The following is a 22915-nucleotide window of genomic DNA, read 5'->3' as shown; positions in this document are numbered from 1 at the left end:
GGGTGTTCTTCCCCTGCTGCAAAGAGGCTTCCCCTGTGCTCTGAATTTATGATCAGTCCAATCTCAGTATTCTATCTGAGGCTGTTCCTGGAGCCAATTCCTTTATTGGTGAGTGTGGACAGGAAACAGAGGACACACATGTATTGGATAATTTGAGGAGAATTTAATAAAGGGACTATTTATAGAGGGTGGAAGGGTGAAGGGAAATCCCAAGTGATAATGTAGTGCCTGGAACTGGTAACAGGCCTGAAGAGGTGAGGAGAGCAATGGCAGGGCCCTAAAACCAGAAACCAGGACCCTGCAGCCAGTGGGAATCCTGGAGGGAGAGAAACTGAGGAATAAATACCCTGGCCTCCTTCTCCTTCTCCTTCTTTCTTCTCCTGCTCACTCCCACCCCCCTAACCCCCCCCCCCACCCCGCATTGGCCAAACCCCAAAGCCTATTGCAATGTCTGTAGATGTCAGTGTGCTGGAAGCTGGGTGGACAAGGGTGGAGAGAGGACCTGGAGGGGCCACAGAAGAGAGTCAGCATAGCCACCCACCTAGTTAGAATATTAATAACCATCTTTGTGGGCATCACAGAGACATTTATGATGTTGCCATTTATAAAGCATCCAGGCAGTCATTTGCAGAATGTCTCTCACTTTGCTTTGCTCATTTCTTCAAGATTAGATTCAGAGTGAACCTTTTGGGCAGGAATACTGCAGAAGAGATGTATTATTCCCACACCCATAGTGTCCTTCTCAGTGCATCACATCAGGAGATACATGGCACCAGCTTGTTCTATTAGTAGTTAGACTTTGATTACATGATGAAGACAGTGTTTGCCAGATCAGGCTAGCTTTCGATAAACTTACAAACCTGAGAATTGTTTGTACTAACTTTCTTTTTTTTTTTTTTTTTAAATTTTTTTTTGTCAACGTTTTTATTTATTTTTGGGACAGAGAGAGACAGAGCATGAACGGGGGAGGGGCAGAGAGAGAGGGAGACACAGAATTGGAAACAGGCTCCAGGCTCCGAGCCATCAGCCCAGAGCCCGACGCGGGGCTCGAACTCACGGACCGCGAGATCGTGACCTGAGCTGAAGTCGGACGCTTAACCGACTGCGCCACCCAGGCGCCCCTGTACTAACTTTCTGAGCAGCCAGAGGGACTGTAGCACACCTGACCTGCCTTCATCTTTTCTCATCCCCTCTGGGAACACCAGGAATAGAGTCTTGATGGTAGGAAATGGGGAGAGAGTGTCAAGACTTTCTAGTGCTGTCACTTGTTCCCAGTTCTCCTGAGGTCACTGGAAATCTGTCCACAGCTATTTTCTGTCTGGAGCTGCGGAGTCCGGTGTGGAGAAGATCCCCCTTGCCACAGGTCTCTACAGGTGTAGGTGCGCATTTCTGTGCATGTGTGAAAATAAGTTTGAACTCCAGCGTCCGGCGGGCTCAGTCGGAGGACCATGTGACATTTGATCTCGAGCCCCAAGAGATTACTTAAGAAAAAGAAAAAGAAAAAAAGGAAACAGGTATGTGCACCTTCCTATGCATGTGTGCCAAATTGGGTCTTTTTGACCGCATCAGCGTGTCTACATGCACGGCCCATTCTGTGCAAGCCTTCAAGTTCCTTCTAAAGCATTGCACGTTGCAGGCTCTGGTGTGGGCTAAGGGTGTGTGTGTGTGTGTGCGTGTGTGTGTGTGTGTGTGTGTGTGCGCGCGCGCGCGCGCGCGCGAAGCGTTTCTGCGCGGAGCAGGTCGCAATTCTCAAGTGCTCCCCCCTTTTTGGGCCGGCTTGGTATGGTCTGCGAGCTCCTCTACATTTCCTCGGACGGTGGTTGCACCCACCTCACCCGGAAGTGCTTGCCCGCACGCATGTCAGGCTTGCGCCCCGGCATGGAGCAGCACAGCGGTCGGGTCCGCCCTGACCCGGCCTCGCCGCCGGCTGAGTCGGCCCCCGCCTCGGTGACCCTGGCGCAGCTCCTGCAGCTGGTCCAGGAGGGCCGGGAGCTCCCGGGCCTGGAGAGGCGCTGCATCACAGCGACCCACGGCGAACCCACGGCGCCCCGGCTCCCGCGGAGGCCCAAGCCCTGGGAGGCCTCGGGGTCGGCTGAGGCCCCCGCGCCGCCGCCGTAGCCCCGGGAACCCAGATCCCGTCGACCTCGGGTCCGGGTAGAAGAACGCCTGGAGGGGCCCGGCTCGGCGGAGTCAACGACGGCGCCTTCCTGACGGCACGTAGTGGGTTCCTGAGGCTCGTAGTCCTTTGTCTTTTAGACCTGGAGAGCGTGACTCTGTTCTGCATAAATTCGGACCTTGGATGCTGGCCACGGTTATTTATCTTTTATGCATTCGCCCCCGACCTGTCTCAGCTGAACTTAAGCCTCCTGGGAGAGTCATTGGAGTTGTCTTGTATCTGAGTATTTCTGGACCAAGGTCCTCATTTTAAAAATCCGGTTTCGGCCCTTACGGATGATTGAAACAGATCTCCTACTTTTTACTCTCTGCGATGCATAGATGTGCCTTCATTTTTAAAATGCTACTGAGGACACACTAACGGGGTTTGACCCACTGAGAACAATTTCGTTAGTAATGTAGGGAAACGTCAGTGTTTATCTCCCGGTTCAGCTAATTCTTGTGAGTTGGGCAAATGAACTTGGGATTCAAGAGGTGTTGATCTTAGCCATTCTCCAGGTCAGCAGCTAATAAAAGGTTTAATGATTAAACTTGGCCCTGGAATGACTTCAAAGATACATTAGACCAACAAAACCCTAAAGCGTTAAAAGAAAAGCCAATCAACAAAAAACTAGAACCTTTGGCTCTGGGAACCAGTTGGGTCATGATAGAAGCTTAGAACAGAGGGAGAGCTCCTACAACTACTTTCTGAAGTCTCTAAGTAGGCGTGCCACGTGGCTTACTGTCCCTACTCTTGCTTACTGAAACTAAGGTTTTTGTTTTCCCTACATCTAGAACATATATGTGGTGTATGTTGATAGTTTTGTATGTTGACAGCCATGAACAATTCACAATTAGCATATGCTATCTACAAATCATACGACTAATTTTTCCCAGAAATGATAGTTCCACAACTTGTTCAGGGAATGGTAGATCATAGTGCACGATACAGCAGTACATTAATTTTTTTGTAAACATTTATTTTTGAGAGAGCGTGCGAGCGGGAGAGGGGCAGAGAGGGAGACACAGAATCCAAAGCAGGCTCCGGGCTTTGAGCTGTCAGCACAGACCCAGATGCAGGGCTCCAACTCACCAAGGGTGAGATGGTGACCTGAGCCAAAGTTGGATGGTTAACGGACTGAGCCACCCAGGCATCTCAGCAGTACATTTTTTATAACTTATATACATAGAATTCCAAGTTAATGGTTATTTTGCTTAACCTTTTGAACAACTGTGTGAGGCACACATGCTACATTAGTTCCATTTTGCAGGCAAGAATGGAAACGTTTTTCTTGTATTTAGCTTTTCTTTTCCTCCCAGAGAAAGGGGAGTGGGGTAGAGAGCATGGGAGAGGGGCAGACGGAGAATCTTAAGCAGTTTCCACACTCAGCGTGGATCCTGAAGTGGGGCTCAATCCCATGACCCTGGAATCATGACCTAAGTAGAAATCAGGACACCCAGGTGCCCCCTTCCTGTATTTATTATAAAACGTACCTGCAGTAGAAACCCTGGGCATCCACATTCACAAATGCTCTTTTCCCATGGCTTTTGATACGTCATCTTAAAGTAATTTGATTTCACAATGCTTTAAAATATAAGAGTAAGCTCTAACATCTATTCCTGGCAGGTTAACTCTTGAGCCAACCAACCTAATTAATTACCTCATAACCTGGCACATTTTAAGGCATTGTTCTAACTCAACCTCACACCTATGTTTGAGGGCTCCATGAGCCAAAAGTGCAGCAAAGCTGATCATAAGGGACCAGGGGACACAGTGGTTAAACGTTTTCAAGTCTTAACCTATGCCTGGCACACTCACCAACTTCTCACATGACAATTGAGGCAATGACGTGACAGGAACAGAGGAAGGCCCACCTAGAAGGGGGGCACTGATAATAAAACACAAGCAGGATCAGATTCCCTTTCTAGGTCTATGTCCCCAGGAGCCCTAGTGGTCTATACATGGTTACCAGCAGGGTAGAGAGCAATACTTTTGGAGTCTAGACTATGCAAGGAGAGGGTTTAATAAAGGCTGCCTGGGGCCTAAAAGACCTAATAGTACTAATTTCATCCATGCCAAACCAAGAAAATCCCATCTTGAAGCCCAGCAGAAATAAATGGGGAGCATTTCCCTGAGGCAGATGGTACAGAGGGCTCCGGGATCCACCACTGTGATCCTAATAGGAAATACCCAATTGGCTCCAAGGGAAAAAGCTATCTTGGTAAGCTTTGGTCTTCCACAGGACATGGGACCAGAGGAGACTAACAAGGTCACGGCCCCGGTGGTCAATCCAGATAGTGCAGGACTTCCTCACATAAGGTGCATGGTCCCTAAGAGAAATCTATGAACATAAAAATTTCCAAGCAATAATTTGAGTGTACGTATTTTCCTGGGAAAGGGTCCTTCCCTTCTCATAGACCCAAGAAAATGTTAAAATCCTGAGCTAGAGAAAAGGACTAAATCGACCATAGGCTATGATAAGGAAGCCACCAGATACACTTCAGGCCAGCCAAGTCTGAGAGCTCACAAAGCAGTCACTGAAAAGTCAGAACAGACTCACAGCAGAGACAACTGAGAACCGTGTTTGTGCTCTTCTTTGTAACTATATTTTAAATTCCTTCCAAAACAAAGCCCCAAGAACCCCCAGGTTCAAGTATGTCCCTGAGCGTGGTCCACTGCTGTCTTGTATTCATGCTTGGATACTCGTTTACTAACATTAAACCCCAGAATGGAAGATATGACGTAGCAGGATTCTCTCTTTCATGGCATGAGTCCTCTGCTGACTTAAGGGGTGACAGTGTAGTCAACGTGGAAAACACACTGGAATTTTTTCTTGGAACTGGGCTGTGATGAGACGTGCCTGCCAGGAACGTCATCATCTTTTCCTTGACTCCCCCGCTCTAGTTTCTGAAGGTATAGCAGAAAATATCTTCTTTGAAGATACTGATAACAATTCCAAAAGACAAAACACACCTCCAATGTGCTGTGCTTTCAGATATTCTGAGGAAGAAAAACATAACTTCATTAATAGAAATTTAATGACAGTTGGCACCTAAGATTAAGCAATTTCAAAAAATTAAGATACCTTCCACAAAATAGATGGTTTGTATCTTCAAATCCTTTCTGAAATTAGTTAATATTCTCTCCCCATTGCCAGGTAAATAAATGACCACAGCAATACAGAAGATTTTTTTGTTACTCAACATTTTCTAGCCTCTGATTGTTGGGATACACATGGGAATGCCCCATGTCCTGACCAGGCATTCACTGTTTCAAGCATATTTCCATCTGTTAGACTTGTAGATACCAGTCTCTCCCTGCCCTCTACCACTCAAACGCCAAAGTTACTCTCAGATACTGGTAAATGCAAAAAGAATTTTTAAGTGGCAAAGAATGGACCATCACATCAGCCCAAGGCCAGTTTTCAGCCCTGCCTCACCTGGGTTTAATTCAGCTGCCGAATGAGCTGATTGATGCGTTCGCCTCGATAGCCTGGTAAGCCCACCTCCTTGAGAAAGCCCACTCTATTCTTGGTAGCATGACGGGCCACTGAGAGATGGAAAGGACGTAAGAAGTCACAAATGGCCTGGAAATTCTTCCCCGGAAAGGCAATTTCATGAATGAGGTCTTCCAAGCAAATAACACCGTACTTCCCTGGGAAACATAAGGATACAGATTCCTTTATTCAACATTTCCCCGGTATATACTATGAGGCTGTTATATGCTCAGAGCTGGGCACTCCGGTAGGTTCTTGGGACTCCAAGAAAAACAGTACCTAAATCCCACATCAAGACCACCAGAGATCCTTGCTTTCTGCCCAACTGACCCCTAAGCTGCAACACTCACCCAGGTGCTCCTCAATCACTGTGTTGTCTGTCAAAGGGATGGTTTTATTCTTGACCTTGGCTTGTCCACGTTTCAAGATGAGTTCCCGGACAGACTTCAGATTTGGAAATCTATGTGAGGCAGAATAAAGTACAGCCTTATCAGCCCCTGGCACACTGCATACACTGGTCACTCAGTCCTGCAGCCTGGCTGAGGAGGGATTCTCCTACTACCCCTTCTCCCCACCAAAAAGTGCAATCACACTGCAGCTGGGATGCCTGCAAGTACACAAGCAAGGAAAAAACCAGAGTGGCCCTATGTAATTAAAAATTACAATTTATGGATAGAAATATTCATTGTGCAAAAAAAAAAAAAAAAAAAAAAATTACTTTCCGAGGCAAAAATAAAACAAACACTGGCTTACAATCCAGGACTTTGGCCTTATAGAATCCTCTACTCAAGATGGCTAAATCCAAGCGCTTGCTGGGTTTTAATGTTTGAAAGAAGACTACTCGAACTCATGACCCCAAGATCAAGAGTCACACGCTCTTCTGACTGAGCCTGCCAGGCGCCCATGAAAGAACACACTACTCTTACACAAGCACTGCCCCCAGCTTTGCCCCAAGACTCCCAAGAATTAATTTCTCTTCTACGCATCTTACTCAGCCTTAGCTTACAAGCGAACGAGCCCTGCCATGGTACTTTTCTTGTCACATCAGCAGCAGCACCACCTCCTGCTGTCTGCCCCATGTTCCAAAGTTCTATGGCTGGCAGCTGATTTCTGGGAACTGTGGTCACCACAAAATGTTTCTTCAACACAGCAACACGAGCCCTGGAGAATAACACTCGCATGCTAATGTTCTCATCAGGCTCACATACAATCTAATATGAATCCACACACAAAAACACCTTACTCACCCCCAGGCCACATACGGTTCCACTATACGCAGCGTTTTTATGGTCTGGGGGGTCACTCTGAAAAAGACACCACTGAAAATCTTCTTCAGGCGAAGCCTTGCAATGGTCCTCTGCACCAGCGAACTCACCCCATTAATCCTGAAATGAACGACAGAGGAAGTCAGGTTCTATTCAGTTTTTGTCAGTCCCGGCAAGGACCTATGAAATGACTGCCACTACAGGGCATCCAGAGAGCAAGACACAGACTGTGCCTCACAGGTGAGGTCAGAAGGTGGCAGCTATGTAAACAGGTCATTCTCACATGATGTGGGGCAATGCTATAGGAACAGAATGGGCCCTGATTTCGTGTGGGGTGTGTATGAGTTGAGTGTGGAGGGCTGTGCATGTCAAGCAAAGGAAGCTGGACTCTGCGGGCAGTAAAAGCACGAAAAGATTTTAGGTACAAGAGACACAATCAACTTCCTGATTGACAACCACTGAGGAGAGCATATCAGACGGATCTGAAAGCATGACACCAGAGGCAGGGAAACCCAGTTAGCTAATACGATGGTCCAGGAGAGATTATGGGAAATGGTAGGGAGGTTAATAAAAAGGGCTCCAAGATATTTAAAGCCCACAGGTTTCTGGTTTGGATGACTGGGTAGGGGAAATAGGAAGAGGCAGTTGTACATGCAGACAGACTGGGTAAAGTACGCCTCAATGAGGAAAAAGCTTAATGAGCTCTCCCCAGCACTGAATACGCTCCATCCACTTGACCTTGGTAAGGTTCCTAGAAGGATGCCTTGATTCCCACAGTTCAGGACTTTCTGCATCTATGCCTGGAAAGCCTTCCCCAACACTCGTGAATTCCTCCCATGTCTGCAGGTCTCAGCTTCAAGTTCCTGCTTTAGAGGGTCCACAACCAGTACTGCCCTTGCAGCAGTTGACCCTCATTGCACTTGGTATATTTTCATGTGTATTTGCTCACATCAGTCTCCTTAACCTTAAAGAGAAAAACCCCAAGTTCCTAGCACAACTTGTCTTAGTGGCTTAAAGCCTATTATAAATCTCATCTCCCTAGAAAGGGTCCTAAAGCTGAACCAGTAGTTTGCCCCAGCCTACGGAATCTGGTAAGTTCCTCACCTTTGGATGCGTACAACAAAGGCCAAGGAATGTTTATCCGGCACTTCCAAACCGTGAGGTTTCACTTCTAGTCGTCTGAGGCGCACCCTGTCGCGTTGCTGCCGCCAGGAATCATGTAGGAACCATTCCAGTCGCTTAAACTTGACCTCTTTTCCTTTCTTCTGCTACAGAAAAGGCAGACCACCATCACCATTCTGTGCCTCTAGTTTTACTTCCACAACAGTAATTCATTGGTCACTATCCATAGAGTGTATTTCCCACTATGTTCCACAAAAAGAAGCAAACATCTTCTATTCTAGATAAGGCAAAAACGAGATACCCAAGGAGTTTTGAAAACTCAGAAACTACCAAAAAAAAAAAAAGTCTCTGATAAATAAACAAGTTAGTTTACATGCTATTAGCCAACGTTACCAACAAACATTTATGGAACCTAACACTGTGTTAAGGATCATAAAGTACAGAATAAGCATGAGCTTGTTTCATCTTCCAGACTCCAAAATAAGTATCTTCTCAAAACGTTTAGCAAGTAGCAAAAATTGTTTGGCACATTACAAAAAAAAAAGTTTTCTTCCAAGTAAAGAGAATGTTTGGTTTTTCAAATCACTTGGTGTGAACCCAAATAGTACAACGTCTCCTCCACTTTTCCTTAACAAACTACTCATTTTACCCGCAGAAAATTAGAAATATTTGTTAAATGAAGACATGAACTGTATACCTGCTGTAATAGAATCGACGGGGAAAGGGACTGTCCATACCAAATCTAGTTCAACACATGCTAGATATAACTCACCAAATACATTCTAATTCCCTTATCTTGGTGCCCCATCATTACCTGCTTCTTGTCCAAAAGTGCCTGCTTCGCTTGAGTGGCTTTAAGGGCCTGATACGCCTTCCTCTTTTTCAGGAGATTTTCTGGAACCAAAGGAATCTTTTTTCTTTGCCTGATACGGAAAATTGCAATCAGAGATCATGTTTAAAGAACATATTTTCAATGAGCTTCTAAACCATCTCTTGGGCTTCGAGAAACATTACTCTCCTCAAATTCCGAAAGACAGACTTCCCTGCAAACTGTGGTGTCTGACGCCAGTCCTCAAAACGGACCCCTTAACATTCACTCTTTTCTAAGCAGTAAGAAGTCACGAACCCCTTGGCCACTAGTCCTCCTCTGCCTCCATGAAGCTCTTACTGTCACAGCCTTTTAAAGACACTAACAGCTACACGTTCCTAGTAAAACTCCGTGGGGCTGGGGCGGGTACAGATCTATCTGCAGGGGCAATACTCAAGTCAAGCTGGGTGAACCCAAGACTAGCACTCTCCAGCCTGCCCCCAAGGTTAGTAACCCGAATTTGACGGCGGCTTCCCTCCACCTGAGCGGCAGGCCGAATCCTACGGCTCCTTGCTCTTCACCCCACTCTCTGTAATCTGGAGTCTTTTCTATCCTCTTCCTTCAGTCCACAAGTATCCTTATTTTCCGCCACTGAGGAATAAACACCGTGGATGGCACCAGATGCTCAAGACCCCACTGGAGAAACTCAAACCCCAAACACTCACCCTTGCTCCGCCATGTTTCCAAAGCTGTGGCTACCGGCTACTGCTCATGCGCAGCCCCACCACGTGGGGAAGAAAGGACCGCTCTATGTGTACTTGACCATAGAGATGTGTCTTCTAGCTCAAAGGTTTATAACACGGGTAGTCCTGCCAGTTAGCTGCAGTGAACCGCTGAGGTCTCGCTAACACAGATTCCTTGCCGAAAATTACACAAAGCTTCCTTCGCACTGCTTTCGAGCACTCTAGGGTCTGTGTCATCTTCGAAATCCCGCCCCCTTCCTTTACGCTAATGCCGTTGGCTGGGCTGTAAATAAACACTTCCCACTTCCTACGACTTCCGGTGTGGAGGGCGCGCCTCTCCTTCCGCTTCCCCTCTGCTGCGCGTGTGCGGGAAGGGAGACCGTCTGGCGGGAGAGGCTTGTTGCTGGATGGCGAGAGCTGGGGCCCCTGTGACTTTGGTTCTCACGTGTGGGTGGAGGTGTTTGTGGACGATTTCGGATGGTAAGGAGTGCAGCTTCCGTTCTGTCAGCCTGGCTCCGTCAGCAGGACCCAGAGCAAGATATTTAACCCCTCTGTACAGTGGTTTGCTTTACCCATAAAGTGGACCTACGCGATAGAGTTGCGAGGATTATGTGAAATGTTCCATGTAAAGCGCTTAGCACAGTGTCTGAGTGTAGGACACGCAGCAGGAGACACTAGGTTAGTTATCAGTGCTGAATCGAAAACTAGAAATTCCTCTTTGTCATGTCAGAATCTTCCCTCGTACAGCTCTCACCACCTGGAATTTGCTTCCTTTTTTCCTGGTCTTCATGAAACAAAAATAACCGACGTCCTGTATTCTGGAAACCTCTAGTGCAGTGCCTCTAGCACTAATATGCATAGCAGTCACCTGGTGGTCTTGTTAAAATGCAGATTAAAAAAAATTTTTTTTAATGTTTATTTGGCAGGGGTGGGGGGGGGGCACAGAAAGACAGAGAGGGAGACAGAATCCGAAGCAGGATCTAGGCTCTGAGCTGTCAGCACAGCGCCTGACTTGGGGCTCAAACCCACAAACCCTGAGAACATGAACAGAGCTGAAGTCTGATGCTTAACAGACTGAGCCACCCAGGCGCCCCTAAAATGCAGATTTTAAATTCAGTTTGTGGGGGAGGGGGGAGTTGATATTCACTTTTTTAACATGCTTCAAAGTGATGTCATCCTTCAGGTCTATGGATTGCACTTTAGCAAGACTAGTCTCTTTCCTTTTTTCTAAATTCCTTCATCCCATTATTATATTTTTAACATTTCTTCATGATACTAGGAGGGCAGGGACCATGGCTGCCTTGCTCATGGCGGTTCCTAAAGGTCTAGCGTAGGTTTCTCAATCTCGACACTACTGGCTTTTGGGGCCAGATCATTCTCTATCATGGCGGGCTTTGTGGGACGTTTAGCAGCATCCCCCTACATGCCAGTAGCACTTCTGCCCCAGATGTGACAAACAAAAATGTCTTCAGGCATTGCCACATGTTTAGTACAGTATATATATTTATCCCAACGTCATTATTTGACCCTCGGCACTTATAGGCATCACCGCAGACTTTATCCTGTACTGTTTGGCTTATTGTGTCCCTAATTAGATTGGGTGCTCTGAAGGCAGGGAACTTATCTCATACTTCTCCATCTGCTACAGCTCCTGTCACAATAGTGGGCACCTGCAGGTGCTTTTTAGCTAACCTCAAAGCATCATATTGGTACGTGCTGTGTAACTAATCGAACCAGAGAGAGAGTGCCATACACAGAGCTCATTACCTGATGAATAAATGTCGAAGGACAACATAGTCTTTGGAATCAAAGACTGGTGTGAGACTCCTTCTCACTAACTTAGCACTTCACATGTGTCTTTGTAAAAAGGCAAAAACAAGGGTCACCAAAGTGTAAAACGTTTATTAGATAGTAATCAAAGAACAAAAATAGGTCAATATTTTGTAACTCTCTATCTACAGATAAGAGGTAGGTCCTCTGGTACTGAGGGTAGTAGGAGAGAAGGAATTTCAGGGCTATTAACTAACAGTGGCTGAAAGAGACTTGGAGGCCACAATTCAGGATAGGTTTTCCGAAGCCAGCAGATGGCGCTAAGAGAGTACTTATTCTCAGTGCCAAAGCCATCATTCCACAAGATGCAGAGGAAAAGTGATAGAGGCCTCCTCAGTCCAAAATTATTCACTAAGTGAATACATGTTTACTGAGCATTGACCCAGCGTGAGGCAAGATACAAGACTTTTTATTTCGAAGTGAGGATATCGAATGAGAATGGGGAATGGCCTGTTGTCACAGGCCCTTTTTGGGAATGATTAAGACTATGCAACTATATGCAATGAGGTAGGTTTTCATGTCCTGAAATCTTAATGGTGTTTTTCTTCTTTGTTGACTTGCTGATGACCATTTCCATTTCCTAACAGCATCCCATTTCTCTTGTGGACAGGTCTCTACTTCATTGTGTACAATCATGAAGTAGGGTAGGGTATCAAATCTAAATGTTTGTCCTCCCAATACATAAGTTGAAGGGGTGTCTCTGAAAGATCTTTTAAACTCCTTCCATCTCCCTAGTGGGAGGGGGCATGAGACACTAAACTTCTTTGGGTTTTGAATCTTGAGCAGAGTGATAATGGAAGAAACATAGGTTTGGGGCAAGACTTTAAGAATTTCCACCTACTAAGATCTGGAGTTTCCTTGTTCCTGTCTTTCTCAAGCCTAACGGTTCTTCAGTCTTTTCTTCAATCTTTGTCTTTCCTGGGGTGCCTGGGCGGCTCAGTTGGTTAAGCACCCAACTCTTGATTTCAGCTCAGGTCATGATTTCATGGTTCGTGGGATTCAGCCCCGCTGTCAGTGCAGAGCCTGCTTGGGATTTTCTCTCTTCTTTTCTCTCTGCCCTTTACCCTTGCACGTGCCCTTTCTCACTCTCTCTCAAAAGAGACTGGGTGGCTGACTGGGTGGCTCAGTGGGTTGGGCGTTTGACTTCAGCTTGGTCATGATCTCACGGTTCGTGAATTTGAGCCCCACATTGGGCTCTGTGCTGACAGCTCCGAGCCTGGAGCCTATTTTCGGATTCCGTGTCTCCCTCTCTCAGTGCCCCTCCTCCGCTCACACTCTATCTCACTCTTTCTCAAAAATAAACATTAAAAAGAAAAAAAAAAGTCCTTTCAGGGCAAACCTCTGCTGGCTCTCTGAATTGACTCCAGGGTTCTTTTCCCAGCATATTCCACAATAGGTTACTTTTGTATTGTCTGCACTCTGGGATTATTTGGACAGTTGAGGGACAGTTATGAGACTTCAGGAAGTTGACTTTTGTTATGTTTCCAGCTTTCCTTGTTGCTTCCTCAGAGAGTGACATGAGGTTACCAGGACACAGGTGAGAAAGAGATCAGATGAGCCTGGAGTTGGGGAAGACAACGTGGCCAACAGATTTTGATCCTGATGAAAAACAAGCATAAGGAAGCAAAAGTGTGAAGGAAAAAGGAGAGAACATGTGAAGGCCAGCAGCCTTTGAGGGTCCAGGATAGACACAGGCAAGCTAGAGTAGGAAGTACATAGTGTGCAGGAGGGTAAGACCAAAGACAAAACAGAAAAACCAAACCTTTTCTGAATTATTTCAGGGACAGTGGCTCTTAGCTTCTCCCACCTTCCATACTTCTTCAGTAACACCTCATTTTACACCTCAGGAAGTAGAGGACCAGGACAAATCTGCCCAGTTCATAGGCAAGGAAGTTGAGGCTGAAAGTTGCACTAAGAGATCTAATTATGTGTTAGACGAGGTACTAGAACCCATTTCTAGATTCTGCTGCCCAAAGCACTTTCTGCCCACTCTGTGGTATTGCTTTCTCAGACCTTCACACAAGTGATTTTTTCCGAGGATCTTCATGCCTTTCCAAGTGTTTTCAAAGGCTAGGCTCCAGCATATGCCCGTGAGAAATGCAGATTAGGGCTTCTTATAATGGCCTTTCATGGGCAGCAACATAGACAGACGATTCATATTACAGAATCCATTTTATACTATGACAATGCTCCTGATTTCTCCATAATATTTAACCCTATAATTACAAAATGCCTTTATCTTCATTCCCGCACAAAGTATCACACCTTTTTCTCAAATGTAACTAAGGATGAACTAAGAAGCAGGGCACTGGAATACAGATCACAACTTTACCAAAGTGGTAGGTCGGGAAGAATTTTAGCCCCGGTTTCTTCTCTCCCGAACTCGTCACTTCCCAAATGTAATGCAATTATTTGTGTGCTTGTTTCCTCTCTAGACTGTGAGCTCTTTGAGAGTAGAGGTCATACCTGAATTATCCATCTAGCCTGGTGCCTGTAAACTGCTCAAAAAATGTATGGTGGCAAATGCTGTCCACCTTCAGCTGGGTACCCAGGAGCCCTCACTCTGTCTCCGAGAGCATAGAGGCAAGGCTGAAGCAGAGTCAGAGCCTGGACCCAGGGCCTAGCCCCTTGAGGAGAGCACAGCCAGAGTGTTGTCTGAGCGATCTGTTTCAGTGCCCCCAGATTGTTTTCTTCCTTTTCTCTTTGCCCCCAGTAATCCACTGGCCCCTTTCCTGGAACACAGCCCCCCGCCCCCCATACACAGGACCGAGGGCTTTAACCATCCTTAGAGAAGATGCCTGGTCTTTCCTCCGGGCAAGCCCCTGGGGAACAGAGTCTGATCCGAACCAAGCAGCCAGATCATCCTTCCTTCTGCATTCATGGGACACTCCCATTGCAAATGGTCTGAAGAGGGGAAAGAACATCATGTTGGGCACACATTTGTCCTTAGCAAGAGAATCTTGGCATCACAGCAACAGTGCGTAAAAGACATGAAGGGATCCATCCAGTGATGCAATTATTCTAGCAGTAATTATTCTTATTACGTCCTGCTTCTATGTGGATTACTGCAGAATCTTGGTTTCCTGACTGCTCCTTTAGGGGTGGGGGTGGGAGTGCGGGTGGGGCACAATTCAAGCATAAGGGAACCTAGGCCCCAAAGAAAAATTTAAGGAGTCTTATACCTTCACCCCAGAAATACATTTCACCCAATGGTAGTTTCTCTAACAATTTGGGTAGCATCCCTCTTGTGAGGGCAAGAACTCAGAAGCGCCTCAGAATTTACAGTTAAGGTTACAGAGGTATTTCTCAGTGTAGTTTGGTCAAATGTGTGCGAAGAGAAACATGTTAAGTCTGAAACATTAAAAAAAAAAAAAGTTGGCGCTTGGGTGGCTCAGTTAAGCGTCCGACTTTGGCTCAGGTCATGATCTCCTGGTTTGTGGGTTCCAGCCCCGTGTCGGGCCCTGTGCTGACAGCTCAGAGCCTGGAGCCTGCTTTGGATTCTGTGTCTTCCTCTCTCTCTCTGCTCCTCCCCTGCTCATGCTGTCTCCAAAATAAATAAATATGTGAAAAATTTTAAGAAACATGTTAATTCTGGAGTAAGTCTTGTGTAAAACAGTTTTCTGTACCTATGCCTTAGCCTTCTTGTCCTTAACTGAAACAAAATAAATACAGTGAAGAAAACCTTCTGCAGATTCAGGCTCATTTATCTAACTTCTCAAATGGCCCCATTTTTACTTCCTTCCTAAAGGTCCCACGTGACAAGAATAGGGCTGGAGGCCCGACAAGTACATGACTAAACTTTCTCACCGACCAACTCTGTTGAATCTGGAACTGTTTGGAAAGGCCAGTCAATGAAAACCCTATCCCCTCACTAGGCTCCTGTTTGGGAACAGTAAATCTATTTCAGTAGAACTCCTACTGAACGCTTACTTACCTTTTTCTTCTGGGAAAAGAGCCATTCCTATTTGCAAAATCAAGACAATCACAGTTGCGCGTTTTCCCAAATCTTTGGCTGTATTGCAATGGTTGTTTCATTTTGTAATCTCCAACTAAACATTTCCTAACCATGGATTAACAATATAGTTACTGACTGGTTTCTTTTAACAGTATTTATCCAACATAACAAAATAAACTGCGATTTGTTATACTTTTTTTTACAAAACATTTTATAAATATTTTTACAAAATGTATACAAAGCAATTTCAAGTGAGACATACTATACAAATGAAGGTATTTAAGCAAATAAAGCCCACACCACACTGACAGTGAGTGACGCATCCTCTATAAGTCAAGTCAGTCTGTAAGGCCTCCCTAATCTAACAAAATCTACTAAATTCTTCAGAGCTAAAATAGTTCTTTTTCGTAATTGCCAGTTTAAAATTTGCTTTATCTTTAGGCAGTACTTAAGGACACAAAATCAAATGCTTAATAACAAATGCACACTTTTCCACAACAGAAAAAAAAAAAAAAGATGATGATTTTTGTTACTGAGTACAAGTAGTTCTAAAAAATTAACCTTGACTAATGAACCTGAACAACTCAAAGCTGGCCGTCCGAGGCGGAGCCCTCTGGCCCTTAGCCAGAGGGGGCTCCACATGCGAGTTATGACCCATGTGCGCAAAACCTAATCACAGGAGTAAAATACATTTCGTAATCTTCATTTGTCATTATCTAGAATCTTTCCTCCATAGAAAGTAAACTTACATACAAGGACACAAAAATTTACAAGTTTCATTTTGGTAAATTAGGCTCTCCATTTGCTAGACAAGTGTTAGGGCTCAAAAGACCCTTTGAGATGGTATACAGAAAGGCTGGGATTGGGGTAGCAGGACAGGATGGGGAAGAAAGGGAGGTGACGAATGTACATGAAGCTTATCTTTTAAGAATTCCACTGATTGGCAATAATTAACGTAACTCATCAGTAGCCTACGTGAAGGCTTCCTGGTAGAAAGTTCCACCATGAGAAGAATTTGATTAGGAGGGACCACCTTTAAGTCTTGCTAGGAATGAGGGGAGCATGAGTCCTAAGAGAAGAAGAGCCTATAAAATCATGGGGTTCAGGGCAGGGTGTTACCCCAGGCGGCCCAAACAGAAAGTTCCAACTGGCAATACCAACTTATCCTTCTAATATGTTACAATACAGGAAAAAAGGGGAAATCTGCAATTTGGACGTTGGCACAAATAAGGAAAAAATGGGAACCCTAAAATGGCCCAGATTTTCCAAGTTCTATTGGCCGGCGGGTGGGGGTGGGGAGAAGGAACTTCGCTTTTATGAAGGCTGGCTGGCTGAGAGAGGTTTCTTTGAGTGCAGGGACAGAGGGGCAGGGAGAGAGTCTGGGTCTTCCGTTGCCGTGTTTTCCAATAATCAGAAGCCTTCCTTTCCAACGCAGGCCAATCTGGAAAAGAAGCGCCCAACATGATGACAATGGGGTCATCCCCATTCTGGCAACAGCCAGAAACAGGTGCTGGCAACGCGTCAGAGTGGAGACCAGTGGGTGCAACCCCTCAAGCCAGAGAGATCAACAGGATAAATGAGAGAGTGCGTGCACATGGGAGGAAGAATGGGTGGGTCCACACTGTCACCAGAATGACCTGATCTCAATAGCTCAGATACATGCACGCGCACATGGGGCAGAGTGCATACGAAATACCGTTATGTCGCTTTCCCAATGACAGGAGAGAAGGGCTGGTTACAATGACACTGGGAATGAAGGTAACAGCCGAGATGGGATGAACTGGGGCACGAACACAAGGAAGGAAAACGGGGAAAGCTCCCTGAAAAGAAATATAAATAAATAAAGCAGTAAGTCATGTTCACTAATAGGAACACGGGCCACACACAGACCGTGACAGGGCATGTCCTTTGGCTCTCAAGTGGGAATCCCGTGTCTCAGCTCTTTTCTTTCAGTGGGGGGCTGGCTGGTAACTTTGGTTTGTCTGTGTTTTGGTAATGATTGCTGCCGGGGGGTGACTACTGTTCTCAGACAAGAAGCATAAACAAGGCCAAAGTCCCCTTAGAGTTTAAACTGAAGTATTACAACACAGTTTTCAAATAAAAGTGCTTTGGACGCTTGGCTATTTGTGGGAGAGGGTGCGGAGAGGTTAAATGAAAGGAAACCCAGCAACAAAAATGTACAGCATACGTTGACTATATCCAATTACAAAATGCAAAACGCTTGTTTTTTTTCTCAATAGTTAACATATATATGCTTTTACATATATACATAGTATACTCCTCAAGGCTCTCTCCCGGCCTCCCCTGTACACTGTGCCACTTAACTGGTTTCCATTTTCCTTTATTTCAGCCTGGTGAAAATTTTCTCAAGTCGTGCCGTTGCAACTAAGAACAGAGCATTCCCTAGATGAAACTCAACACGCGTATGCCGAAAAGCATGAGGTTTTGCTCCAGGAGCATCGGAAAAGCACTCAGACGATGAACAAGGAAGCCCTGCGAATGCCCTGCTTGTGTGCTACTGGCTGCTTCCTCGGGGCTGTGGGGTCCCTGGCGGAGCAGCCGGCAACTTACTGCTCAGAGGTGGCCCGGGGCGGGGCGTGGGGGGTGGGGTGGGGGGGACAACCGTGCGGTCTCCCCTCCAACAACAACAAACCCAAAACAACGAAATTTGGAGATGCAGTGGGACATTCTTTCACAAAGTAGCTTCTATCAGTCCTGTTTGATTTTCTTTAATAAGTCTGTTCTTTTCAAATGACTTAATGATTGTCAGAATTTTACCGAGGGCCAAGTGTACTGTGATCTCAGTGAGTTATGGTGTTTTTAAAAAAAAAAAAAAAAAAAATAGTAATAATAAAACAAGTAAACAAACACACAAAGAAAATGACTATAAGCACTTTCGTAACACTTGAAATGTGTAGGGCCTATCAGACTGCTTTCTAACAAGGATTAATTTCACGAAAGGATCTCCCTGTAACCACCACGAGTATTGCTCTTAAACAAAGAATGGGATTGAAGATCAGAAAGAATAACCTGTGATGAAAGGTCAAGCAGGCTGGAGACAGGAGAACACTTCCATTTGCTTTTGCCAGGAAAGAATGTAACTTGTCCGGGGCGGGGTGTCGGGGCGGGGTGGGGGAGGGCTGCTGCTATTAACACTCTAAGATACTATTTACAGCTGCTTCTAAAATGGAGTCGGTTTCTACAATGCCTTCACTGTGGTCCGGGATGAACTTTTCCAGGCAGTTTTCCTGCGAAGCCATTGGAGAAAAGTTGGGGAAATCTAACTCAACAGAGCCGCTAACCGTGGGGTCACTCTGGGGCTGCCGCCCAGCCTTTTTGAGTTCCAAGATGTTCTTAAATGTTGTTTCTAAACTCTTAGTGAGCTGGAGGTCTGGCTGGGGCTCGCCCGACCCTTTCATGATGTCTGTGTGTAAAACTTCATTCTTTGGAGAATTCCTCAGAGTTTTGTCCTGGAAGGAATTGTTACACGTCATCTCCAAGTGAGAATCTACTAGGATGCTTGAGAGTTTGCTCTCAGTACCGTGATCTGGTCTGGATGAGGTTTTCCGGTGCCCTTCGGGGCCGGGAGAGCACTCGCTGGCCTTCGTGGACTCTCTCCGGCTTGTTTTCTCTTCGGATGCACTCCGGTACTGTGCTAAGCCCACTTTGTCAAATTTCAGTGCTCTGCCGAGGCATTCAGTTTTTTTAGAAACGTTTCCTTCTGCGGAGACCACGATGTGATTAGGCACTAGATGAAACTGGTCATGATTCGTCGGTTCTCGGCTTTGGGCCTTGGCTGTCAGGTGCAGAGAGCTGGGCGCTTTACTGCCATGCTGGTCACTCCGGCCAAACTGTGTCTCATGAGCAGCTTTATCAGGTTTGAAGGAACAACAGAAATCAGCCTGAAAACCCTCTGGGAATGGGAGCAAAAAAGAACACTATTGAGTGAATGAGACAGGAAGAACTATATGGCAGACCCCCAGTGGGTCAAGTGCAAATCCAGCCGAGCCCAGCAAACCAGTCTTTCATGTCCAGGAACACGCAGAAGCACCGCACTTGAGGGGGCTTCCTGTGAAAGTAACCATGGCTTCCAGACAAGAAGCTTAAACCTCTTTGAAAAAGTAGCTGCTTGGTGGGTGACAAATGGGAAAACCAAACAGGCAAAACCTCCACTTTGTCTTGATATCTTAGTGTTCTCTCTCTCTCTCTCTTTTTAAAGTTTATTTACTTATGTATGTAAGTAATCTCTATACCCAACTTGGGGCTCAAACTCACAACCCCAAGATCAAGAGTGTTCTGATCCAGCCAGGCACCCCTCTTAGTGTTATCTTTAGCTAGTTTTTTAATTACTGCTCTGAAATAGTCTGAAAACAGAAATTAGATGCTAGTATCAGCTTGGTTTCTCCCTTGGAGCAGAGGGCTGTGGAATGAGGCTTTAGGGCAGGGTGGGAGTAGATACAACTACTTCTGTCTTTGGGTGATGGCATTTCGGTCCCTATAGACACATGTAAGGGGACCTGGAGTCGTAGCTGCACTTTGCCAGGACCACAAAACAAATGGTCAACACGTTTCCAAAATGACACCTGCTTGGAAGGACAATGACGTATGGAAGAACCAGGTCTATGAGTGAGCACTGGACTGTGCCAGCCTTGAAGAGCCCAGGATGACACGAGAAATTTATGAGGATTTAGGAGGTTGAGGGCACGGAAGCAGACTGCTGTTACAGAAGAGGAGAAAAAGTGAAATAGGGCTTTAATGACATCTGTAGAATCAAAATGTGAATTTCTTCATCAAATCACAAAATACGAGATGTAGGGGATACAGGCTTGAAATGTACAAAGAAGACTCCAGGGGTGCCTGGTGGCTCACCTGATGGAGTGTCCAACTTTGATTTTGGCTCAGGTCATGATCCTAGGGTCGTGGGATTGAGCCCCGTGCTGTGTGTGAAGCCTGCTTAAGATTCTCTCTTTCTCTCCCTCTTCCCCTCTCCCCTGCTTGCACTCTCTCTTTCTCTCTAAAAAAGTTTAAAAATAATATTTAAAAGGAAGACTCCAGGGGCGCCTGGGTGGCTCAGTCGGTTAAGCATTGACTTTGGCTCAGGTCATGATCTCACAGTTTGTGAGTTCGAGCCCTACATCGGGCTCTGTGCTGACAGCTCGGAGCCTGGAGCCTGCTTCGGATTCTGTGTCTCCTTCTCTCTCTGCCCCTCCCCTGCTTGTGCTCTGTCTCTTTCTCTCTCTCTCAAAAATAAATAAACATTAAAAATAAATAAATAAATAAAAAAAGAAGACTCCATCCGACAAACACTGGCTGTGCAGGCACAATACAGAGGGGGGTGAAGGTGACACGCAGGTCTGGGGGGCTGTGACAAAGTAGGAAGATTTATCCATAAGCCCAACTTATCAAAAGGCAATAGGAGATTTCAAGTTCTAAGAAAAAGAGATAGAATTATATCCTACATCATTCTTTTCCTTTTTGGAAAGATTTGAGGATTCTCCTAAGTACACAGCATTTCTTTCAGACGCTCCCTTCAGACTGAGTGTAAGGATCATTTATTCTCTTTAGAAATTTCATGAGCCACATCAGACACAAGGCAGAACCTTAATCTTTAACAACTGGAAAAGAAGTTAGAGGAATGGAAATAAAGCCACTGGAAAATAATAGTCCAACAGTAGGGGAATGGAGTAGCTAAATTCTCAAAGTTACAAAAAATTTATTAGATATTATTTTGAAGACTCTAGCAAATGATAAGGACTTCAGATATGTTAAATGGAAGCCAATTAGAATAACAAAATCATATTTAGCATATGACATACGGTTATAACTATACATAAATGATGCATGCAAATAGGAACCGGAGCTGGAAGGAAACTTGGAGAAATAAAAACTTTTCTTCTATAGGATGGTGCAAGTATGGGTAAAATTTATATTCCATGAACTGTGATAATGATATTTGATTTAAAACATTTCAGGAGCGCCTGGGTGGCTCAGTCGGTTGGGCGCCCGACTTCAGTTCAGGTCACCATCTCACAGTTCATGGGTTCGGGCCCCGCGTCGGGCTCTGTGCTGACAGCTCAGAGCCTGGAGCCTGCTTCGGATTCTGTGTCTCCCTCTCTCTCTGCCCCTCTCCTGCTTGCACTCTGTCTCTCTGTCTCCCCAAAATAAAAAAAAAACATTAAATAAAAAAAAAAAAACATTTTAGAGCCCAGGGGCACCTGAGTGGCTCAGTCTGTTAAGTGTCCAACTTCAGCTCAGGTTGTGATCTCACAGTTCATGAGTTCGAGACCCACATCGGGCTCTGTGCTGACAGCTCAGAGCCTGGGGCCTACTCTGGGATCTTGTCTCCCTCTCTCTCTGCCCCCCTTCCCCTTGCACTCTCTCTCAAAAATAAACATTAAAAAAATTAAAAAAAAATTTTTTAGAGGCCAGAGAAAAGTAAGGAGGATTCTTATTTATTTGGAGGATTCTTTTTTTTTGTTTGTTTTCCTAAGATTTTATTCTTAAGTAATTTCCACACCCAACATGGGGCTTTAACTCACAACACTGAGATCAAGAGTCACGCTCCACTGACTGAGCCAGCCAGGCGCCCTGGGAGGATTCATTTTTATTTCGTTAAGAAAACTTTTTTTAAATGTTTATTTTTGAGAGAGAGAGTGAGAGAGTGCAAGCACATGCGAGCTGAGGTGGGGCAGGGACAGAGAGGGACAGAAGATCCAAAGCGGGCTCCATGTTGACAGCAGAGAGCCCCATGTGGGGTTCCAACTCATGCACAGTGAGATCATGACCTGAGCTGAAGTCAGACGCTCAACCAACCAAGCCACCCAGGTGCCCCGGGAGGATTCATTTTTAAAAGGCAGATTGTGGGTCAAATCTAATGGCATTCTGTAGGGACCAAGGGCAGGCCACCCCAATAACACAATGGCATACTGATTATTTTGGATTAAAACTACTTAAAAAAACAGCTTGTACAAGGATACTCTGACCCTCCTTGGCTCCCTGAGAGCAGGAAATAAATCCCCCATGTGAAAGGTGCCCTCCCTGTACCAAGAGGCAGAGAGATATCCTCATCACCAGAAACATGGAATTCAGGGCCAAGAAGGATGTATGAACAACCCTTGTCACTTTTCACTAATTTACCACTCCAGTCCAAATTCTGTTTTGAATTCCTTACTAAGTGAAGTCCCAGAGTTAAGTCTCTTTATCGTATCAATTCCTCAGAGATTTATTGTCTCTTTGTCTAAAAAGTAGAAAAACTGCCTGCCTTGGTTACTCTTTGAGTCTCAACTTCATTATTGGACCTTTGTACACATATAATAAAACTTTTTTGGGGGCGCCTGGGTGGCTCAGTCAGTTGAGCCTCTGACTTTGGCTCAGGTCATGATCTCACAGTTGGAGGCTCGCGTTGGGCTCTGTACTGACAGCCAGGAGCCTGGAGCCTGCTTCGGATGCTATGTCTCCTTCTCTCTCTGCCCCTCCCCACTTTGTGCTCTGTTTCTCAAAAATAAATGTTAAAAAAAAAAAATAAAACTTTTGTTTCCTCC

General features: G+C 45.5%; 3 protein-coding genes across 7 annotated transcripts in view; 1 reads left to right on the top strand and 2 right to left on the bottom strand.

The window, feature by feature from the left end:
• The first annotated feature begins 1736 nt into the window (after positions 1-1736).
• CB2H6orf226 (chromosome B2 C6orf226 homolog) lies at positions 1737-2705 on the top strand. Its single transcript, XM_030314558.1, has one exon. It carries the CDS (start codon positions 1783-1785, stop codon positions 2116-2118), a length of 336 nt encoding a protein of 111 aa, XP_030170418.1. The 5' UTR covers positions 1737-1782; the 3' UTR covers positions 2119-2705.
• Positions 2706-4731: 2026 nt separating this feature from the next.
• Positions 4732-9853, bottom strand: RPL7L1 (ribosomal protein L7 like 1). 2 transcript variants are annotated; one of them, XM_030315530.2, is made up of 7 exons: positions 9572-9853; positions 8853-8961; positions 8021-8184; positions 6899-7036; positions 6002-6111; positions 5595-5809; positions 4732-5155 (listed from the first exon to the last, which is right to left on the bottom strand). In XM_030315530.2, exons 1-6 carry the CDS (start codon positions 9583-9585, stop codon positions 5601-5603), a joined length of 744 nt encoding a protein of 247 aa, XP_030171390.1. In that variant the 5' UTR covers positions 9586-9853; the 3' UTR covers positions 4732-5155; positions 5595-5600. The 2 variants fall into 2 exon arrangements, with proteins under 2 accessions (XP_030171390.1, XP_030171391.1); XM_030315531.1 differs by having other exon boundaries at positions 8021-8181; positions 9572-9813.
• A 6330-nt stretch (positions 9854-16183) lies between these two features.
• The window catches only part of BICRAL (BRD4 interacting chromatin remodeling complex associated protein like), an 80432-nt gene continuing 73700 nt past the window's right edge, over positions 16184-22915 (bottom strand). For all 4 annotated transcript variants that reach the window (XM_030315523.1, XM_030315524.1, XM_030315522.1 and 1 more), the window contains one exon: positions 16184-19287. In XM_030315523.1, the coding sequence (XP_030171383.1) occupies positions 18524-19287 (764 nt within the window). In that variant the 3' untranslated portion in view covers positions 16184-18523. The remainder of the gene's footprint in view (positions 19288-22915) is intronic.

This window comes from Lynx canadensis, chromosome B2 (assembly GCF_007474595.2).
Source record: "Lynx canadensis isolate LIC74 chromosome B2, mLynCan4.pri.v2, whole genome shotgun sequence".
Taxonomy (NCBI): domain Eukaryota; kingdom Metazoa; phylum Chordata; class Mammalia; order Carnivora; family Felidae; genus Lynx; species Lynx canadensis.
This window is presented reverse-complemented; position numbering and strand designations above follow the sequence as displayed.